This window comes from Alosa sapidissima, chromosome 2, assembly GCF_018492685.1.
Source record: "Alosa sapidissima isolate fAloSap1 chromosome 2, fAloSap1.pri, whole genome shotgun sequence".
NCBI classification, from domain to species: Eukaryota; Metazoa; Chordata; class Actinopteri; order Clupeiformes; family Clupeidae; genus Alosa; species Alosa sapidissima.
The window spans coordinates 42,002,126-42,010,572 of NC_055958.1; the positions used below are offsets into that span (position 1 = coordinate 42,002,126).

The 8,447-nt window shown below is 43.8% G+C and overlaps 1 protein-coding gene across 1 annotated transcript in view; it reads right to left on the reverse strand.

Moving 5' to 3' along the window:
* Positions 1-4,025: 4,025 nt before the first annotated feature.
* Positions 4,026-8,447, reverse strand: part of il1rl1 (interleukin 1 receptor-like 1) — a 16,622-nt gene continuing 12,200 nt past the window's right edge. Inside the window, exons 9-12 of the mRNA XM_042066834.1 lie at positions 5,569-5,694; positions 5,019-5,201; positions 4,488-4,688; positions 4,026-4,277 (exon numbers count right to left, since the gene is read on the reverse strand). Of these exons, the coding sequence (XP_041922768.1) occupies positions 4,102-4,277; positions 4,488-4,688; positions 5,019-5,201; positions 5,569-5,694 (686 nt within the window). The 3' untranslated portion in view covers positions 4,026-4,101. The remainder of the gene's footprint in view (positions 4,278-4,487; positions 4,689-5,018; positions 5,202-5,568; positions 5,695-8,447) is intronic.

Sequence of the window (8,447 nt, forward strand, 5' to 3'; positions counted from 1 at the left end):
GTGCTTTACATTTGAAGCATGTAACACAATAATAGTCAGTCAGTCATTATCAATCACTTTTCTTCATTGCTAGGGCCGGTTTTGATCCACTCAGCAACATATCAAAAATATAGAAAATGATGTCATAAGACTGGCAGCCTTAACCCTCTTACCCCCCACAAGCACGCCATATGGCAACTGTGGCAAGGAAAAACTCCCATATTCCAGGAAGAAACCTTGAGCAGAACCTGAGTTAATAGGGGGAGCCCATCTGCTTCTGGCTGGCTGCGCCCTCCAATAGCAGCAGATGTAGAATAATCTGAAAAAGTAGTCTACAGGATAAAATGAGTTAACTAAAAGCTTTCCTGTACAGGTATGTTTTCAGAATTGTGCGTGCGCCCCTTTAAATTCTATGATCCCATTGCAGGAACCTGCAATGACACTGTAGTCAGCACCCCCCTAATGAGGCATTACCACCACCATCTGCTGAACTGAGGTGTAATGGAAAGTGTACCCTTTAGCCTCGTTCTGGCCCCCAGGTGAATAAGGCCAATGACACTGTTGACAGCATCCCCCTAATGAGGCCCCAGCCTGCAACAGGGGCCTATTGCACAAAAGCAGAATTAAGACATCCGGGATAAGTTACTGAGCTGCGCTCATTGAATCCAAAACAAGAGCGTACAGGCTTAATTGGTTGCACAACGAGCAAGCCAGGATGAGCAGACACGGATTCATCAAGCCGGGTGAAACCTATCCTGGATAAGTGCGCGCTCACGGCTCCCTCAAATAGACCCCGCCACCGATCACAGATTCACTGATTCACCATGGCAACTAGAGCGGCTTCATTGCTTCTTCTACGGTGTGAAGTAGGTAGATAGCCTTCTCACAACAGCAACAAACAGCAACACCTCTGTTAAGGAGAATATTGCAACTAGTGCTGCGACCACCACGCGTGAAATGGTTAGGCACTTCCGTGGCGTCACGTTGTCGCATGACAGGTCGGGAATGGCGAGTATGTAAAATTTATTTAATGATCACAAACGTTTAAATAATGACAGTGGGTCTAGGTATATGTGATAACAATGTGTAGTGGGCAGTGGAATAACTATTGGTTTCCGTTTGTGGTGACTGCTGACTGAGTTAAGGGATGAGATTAAATAGATCCTGGAACTTAGCCTGGTCTGGAGCAGGCTAGCTCCACAGAATAAATCACCATGGTAACTTATACCATAACATATCCTGTTGCCCCCTATCCCGCATTTGTGCAACTGGATCATGGATAAATTGAGCCAGGATAACCAAGATATCCCGGCTTAATCCCTTATCCTAGTTTTGTGCAACGGGCCCCTGGTTTGAGATTTCAGAGCGCAGCATATGAGTCCTGAAGCACACCTAGTCTAGGCTGCTCCAGAGAGTCAGAATAAACAGCCATGCCAAGAAGAGGAGAAGAAGAATAAACTAGACTGTTAAGTGAGAATTTGTCACACTAAATAAACTGTTATGCCAAGGGTTTAGATTAAAGTGTTTAATTTATAGCTATAGCAGGCTACTAGCAAGAATGTGGGTTGATTGTCAATTGCTAACAATAACAAACCAATACTTTCTATCAGGCATGAACACCTGATAATAGCTCTCCTTGTAGCCTATAAGTGTACAAATACACACACACACACACACACATCATTTTAAAATGTGCTGCCTCAAGGTAACATTGAACCATAACGGTAAAAAAATGGACTAATTCCAATTGTTAAGAATAAAAGCTAAGCTAAGCTTATTAACTTAAAATACCTATCTTTATAACTTAACACTAGAACAAAAAGATATATCTGGTTTTCAATGTATTGCAAGTCTCATACTTAACAAATATCACATTTTAAATTCCCCAAGGCAACATTGTACCATTACGAAATGAAAATAAATATTTTACAGATATGAAGTTATAATGATTAATACATATAAATTATCATATGAAATCATCAAAATCACTGTTATTTACAAGTTAAAAGCCATATAAATCTCCTCAAACATTCTCAGGTATGCAAATACACAAACAAGCATCTACATACATCCATGGGTTTGCACATGTACATACATGCATGCACACTGATGCACACACACACATTACAACATCCATGCATGCCCACTGATGCACACACACATAACAACACCCACTTTCCCTATGAGACCTGCTTCTGTCTTTTTGGATTTGTTTTGAAAGATAAACCCACTGTAGCAAGTGGAGGATCAATCAGGCCTCAAACTTGGGCAAGTCTGCAGCTTGGATAACATAGATGTTGGTATGGTATGATCAGGGCACATACTCAACCATAGTGATGTCATGGATGTTGGCATGGTAATTAGGGCACATACTCAACCATAATGATGCCATGGATGTTGGCATGGTAGTCAGGGCACATACTCAATCATAGTGATGCCATGGATGTTGGTATGGAACATACTCAACCATAATGATGCCATGGATGTTGGCATGGTAGTCAGGGCACATACTCAACCATAGTGATGCCATGGATGTTGGCATGGTAGTCAGGGAACCATAGTGATGCCATGGATGTTGGCATGGTAGTCAGGGCACATACTCAACCATAGTGATGCCATGGATATTGGCATGGTAGTCAGGGCACATACTCAACCATAGTGATGCCATGGATGTTGGCATGGTAGGCAGGGAACCATAGTGATGCCATGGATGTTGGCATGGTACATGCTCAACCATAGTTATGCCATGGATGTTGGCATGGTACATACTCAATCATAGTGACGCCATGGATGTTGGCATGGTAGTCAGGGCACATACTCAATCATAGTGACGCCATTCTGTAAAACTTCATGAAGCACAATCATGCACTTCACACATGCAGGTGCCCCTTGTCCATCCATCCATCCACCATACAACAGCACAGGGTGCCTCACTAATGCATCTGCATGTGTTGACCTCCTAATGGCCTACAGTGTAGGCTATGCTTATGTCCATGTGTTAACCTCCTAATGGCCTAGGCTATGTTTATATGTGTTAACCTTCTAATGGCCTAGGCTATGTTTATATGTGTTAACCTCCTAATGGCCTAGGCTATGTTTATATGTGTTAACCTTCTAATGGCCTAGGCTATGTTTATATGTGTTAACCTCCTAATGGCCTAGGCTATGTTTATATGTGTTAACCTCCTAATGGCCTAGGCTATGTTTATATGTGTTAACCTTCTAATGACCTAGGCTATGTTGATGTCCATGTGTTAACCTCCTAATGGCCTAGGCTATGTTTATATGTGTTAACCTTCTTATGGCCTAGGCTATGTTTATATGTGTTAACCTTCTAATGGCCTAGGCTATGTTGATGTCCATGTGTTAACCTCCTAATGGCCTAGGCTATGTTTATATGTGTTAACCTTCTTATGGCCTAGGCTATGTTTATATGTGTTATCCTCCTAATGGCCTAGGCTATGTTTATATGTGTTAACCTTCTAATGGCCTAGGCTATGTTGATGTCCATGGGGTGAAGACAATCAGACATCTCACTCTCTGGAACTTTCCACAGAGGGAGGCTTCAGGGACACAGAAGAGTGAAGAGCACCATATTCTCACAGCACATATGCATCAAACTAAACATTTCATTACAATATATAATATATAAATATACCACACTCTTGCACCTTGTAGTGGTGCTTGACCTTAATACAGCCCTCAGAAGTGTTAAGATGGAAACTATTAAAATTATAATAAAATAAATAAATAAAATTATTATAATCTTAGTTTTCCCCCAAATACTTATCAACAGCAATGTCATGAGTGACTATGAAATAACTATCACAATTACAATTAAATAATCTTAATTTGCCCCCAAATACCTATCGACAACAATGTCATGAGTGACTATGAAATAACGATCACAATTACAATTATTATAATCTTAATTTGCCGTAATTTTCTGATGTGGTGGTGGTGTGTACAAATATGTGTGTGTGTTTGTATGTGTGAGCTGGATGGTGTGGAGACTCTGGTGGTCTGATGGTGGTGTTGGTGGTGGGGTGTGTGTGTGTGTGTGTGTGTGTGTGTGTGTGTGTGTGTGTGTGTGTGTGTGTGTGTGTGTGTGCGTGTAGATCTCTAGATGAGCTGGATGGTGTGGAGACTCTGGTTGTCTGATGGTGGTGTTGGTGGTGGGGGGGGCATCATGTAGCGGACTCTCTTCCAGAAGCGTGAGGTGGGGCAGTTTGCTCCTCGCACTCCCATCTCCCACCTGAGGGGGGCGTTCTTCTTCAGCAGCAGCTGCAGCCCAGGGGCCATCTGTGCCTGTGAGAGTGTGTGTGTGTGCAGGCCAGGGGCCATCTGTGCCTGTGAGAGTGTGTGTGTGTGCAGGCCAGGGGCCATCTGTGCCTGTGAGAGTGTGTGTGTGTGCAGGCTAGGGGCCATCTGTGCCTGTGAGAGTGTGTGTGTGTGCAGGTGTGTGTGTGCAGGTGTGTGTGTGTGCAGGTGTGTGTGTGTGTGTGATGGTGTGTGTGTGTGCCCCTCCCCCACCTGCACCATGATGACACTCATGTCCTCCTGCACCAGAGAGCGGTGGAGCCCCATCTGCCAATCAAACTGCTCCAGGGGCGGGGCCACCACCTGCGCCCCACCTGACGCCACTGTTGTCATGACAACGAGGAGTCGCCGGCTGAGGCGCATGCACCTCTCCACCTGCTCTGCCTGATCTGGTGATGTCATAAAGAGGGGCGGGGTCAGAGAGAGACATGGCAACCAATCACATCACTAATCTCGTCAGATTGATTGATCCAGTTGTGCCGTGGTCCCTGTGCAGAGATCAGGCAACAGAAATCACAGGCCCAAATAGTTCTGTGCAAAAATCGACGCCATTGGTTGTAACTTTCTCCTTTCTTTAACGTGCCAGAATTATTTAGCTAGTTAGCTCAGTGAAGACAGGCAAAAAGCACAACAAATGACATTCCCACACTCACACACACACACACACACTCACACACTCACACACACACACACACACACTCACACTCACACACACTCACCTTCTCCAGGTAGGTCGTCTCTTCCGTGAATGAAGAGTTTGTAGCCGCACTGGTCTTCCAGAACCGCTGGCAAGCTGGAGTTGAGGAACACTGAGAGAGCGTCTTCACACACACACTCCGTTATAGCGTCCCCGCACACACACTCCCTCGGATACACCACGTACGCGTCATACACCTTACCGTCTGAAACAAACACACACACACACACACACACACACCATTAGAACATCCCCACACAAACACTCCCTCAGATACACCATGTACGCGTCATACACCTTACTGTCTGAAACAAACACACACACACACACACACACACACACACACACACACACACACACACACTCCATTAGAACATCCTCCCACACACACTCCCTTAGAATATCCACACACACACATATACTCCCTAAGAACATCTACACTCACACACACACACACGTATGCATCATCTTATCTTACTAGCCAATATATAACTGTAGTTCAAGTTTTACCTTTAGTCCTTCACACACACACAGAGTTTTACCTTCAGTCCTTCACACACACAGAGTTTTACCTTCAGTCCTTCGAGCTGATTGGAAGAGAAGAGTGAGATCGATTGCAAACCATCTCACTGCCATGACAACCAAGAGGAGGAAAAGCAGCACACCTGCACACACATGGACCACAGAGAGGAGGGACTCTGCAACACACACACACATGCACACACACAGCCACACACACACATCTATTCACACTCACTTATAGACACACACACACATACCAGAACCAGAGGGGTTAGGTGCCTTGCTCAAGGGCACGTCAGCCGTGCCTACTGGTTGGGGTTCGAACCGGCAACCCCCCGGTTACAAGTCCGAAGCGCTAGGCCACGGCTGCCCCAAAAATTATACAAACTTATATACACGCACACACACACATACATTTATTGACACACACTTAATAATAATAATAATAATAACAATAATCATAATAATAATAATAACTTGGACTTATATGGCGCCTTTCATGGTACCCAAGGCAGTTTAAGGCGAGACACTACAGGTGAACAGAGACACTACAGGTGAGAACAGAGACACTACAGGTGAACAGAGACACTACAGGTGAATAGAGACACTACAGGTGAATAGGATAACATTTTTAACAAGCAGATTTCACTATGAAATTTTCCCAGTTGATTACTTACATTAATATGAGAAAAAAAAAGTATTACAAGTTTTCTGTAATTTAATGTTTACATATTATGCAAATTATGCATTATCTAATTAAATATGCACTAATTTGCATACATTTAAAAACACGAAAACTGAGCATTGGATAGAGCCAGGTTCAAAATTATGTTGTTTTCATGGTGTTCAGATATTAGATGGGGGGAAATTACAGAGGGGTTTATGGATATCTACTTTTGTAAATCAAAATCTTTAAAAAAAAATCTTTAAAAAAATTGTACCATGTTTTTAGGCATAAAATGTCATGTAAGTCAGGCTAGGAATAATATATCAACAAACCCCTCTGTAAAAATCTTCTACATATAGTTTGAGTTAAGTCTAGAAAGTTTGGTGTATGTAAGTGCTTCTGAAGTGGAGATTTCGTGCTCAGGGTGGGACTGGCCATCTGGGCATTTTCCCGGTGGGCCGACGCACCTTTTGGGCCGATAGAATAGGCTATATATAATTTAATTATTTTGGCCAACGATCGGCCCAAAGGAAGGACAATCAGCGGCCCATTGGTTACATTTCCATATTGACACTGGACTGATCCAATAACAGCTCACGTCAGACCCCACCCCTCCCATTTTGGCTCAGAGCCAGGATTCTGTGAGCGCATCAAAAGTTAATCGAAGTTGCCTGCACGAAATTGTGGCGGGTGCCGGTAGTGGTCAATCATGGAAGAAACTCGCACACCATTGTTTGCCGTTGAAAAATAAATAAACAAAGTGTTTAATCCATCAACCAATGTGCTACCAAGTGAGGTGACAAACGTTTCGGTCCTCAGGGTGGGTGCCGGTAGTGACAATTGTGCAAAATTAACACCAATGTAGAAGCTTCAAAAATACAATATTGCAAGTAGGCTAGCATATGTCAGCAACATGTTGAAGTTCGCTGAGTTTGAACGAGGATGTAAGCAAGCATACAGAGCAAGGGACAGTGAGCAGGTGGTGGAGAGTGCGAGCCTAGTTGAGGCTACATGATAAGAACTCAGTGATGGAGCAGATAGGCTGTGACATGCCATGCTGACTATGATGATTATGATGACTTATTAATTGCGATAATGTAATGATATGGTAGCATAATGATAACATAGTAAGGCCGTGCTGTGATTATAATAACAAATAGCGCAACTTAAATGTTCTAAATTAATGATTTGCAAACCCGGACAGCAAAATAGTGTCAAATCGACGTTAATTGTTGGTCAGATTGATCAGTTTCCGTCAGACGCCCAAAATTCAACATCGATGGCATGAGTGGTGGTTGGTCTCTCAAAGTAGAGAAGGTTTCTATCTTGGAAGGGTTATCATGCCATGGGCTAAAAGACTGTAGACTGACGGAAATGTAAGCTACAAAACGTAAAGTCATGCATAAGCCAACTAAGCTATAACCTATACGATAGGCTACTGGAACTGGAAGACACTAAAGATAATTAGTTCATGTAGCTGTACTGTTCCAAAATGTACCAGCAATGTAGGTAGGTAGTATAGCGTACAGGAATAAAATATTTCCAGCAACAGCCCTGTTTATTTTGTGTCGTTTCAGTTGTCCTACAGTGATAACTGGTATAAATTACATTAATTAACATTAACATTATGCCACCGCTGTTTCATATGTCGTATCATGACTGGGGCATAGGGATGTGTTATGTATGTGTGGGTAAATTGGTGGAGGGGAATATGTCCAGTGTAATCTGTAGAGTAATGAATTTTGTGTGATTTCGGGCTGGCTGCGTGGACTGCGTTTGGAACTCCTTGAATGGACAAATCGCGCACAGCTGGTTAATTGAAAGATTGGGACGGTGGCGGGAACAACCCTTTTTATACGGGACGTCTCGATCTCCCAGGTGGCTCGGGAGGAGTGGCGTCATCGCGCTGCGACGGAGCAGGAGAAACGATATGACAACAATCCATCAGCAGCCCGATTGGTGTGGGAGAAGAGCATGTTTACATGCCGACTAAAGGGAAGTGCTTTCTCCTGCTTCTGTATGCTTGTGTGGATGGGCCATCACGGGGTATTTCGGTGTGTGAGAGTGTGTTTTGTCTCCTGGAGGTACGGACCTGAAAGCAGTAGCCGACGCAAACCCGGAAGCGGCATCGTAGAGGGAGAGAGAGTGCAACGCGAGTGATCGCCTACTGACAGGAAAGTAAATTAAACCGTTGTCTAGTTGGAGTGAGTGGGCTGGCTTGCGGTCGTATGTGTGGACTGAGTTTCTCCGTTTCTCCGGCAG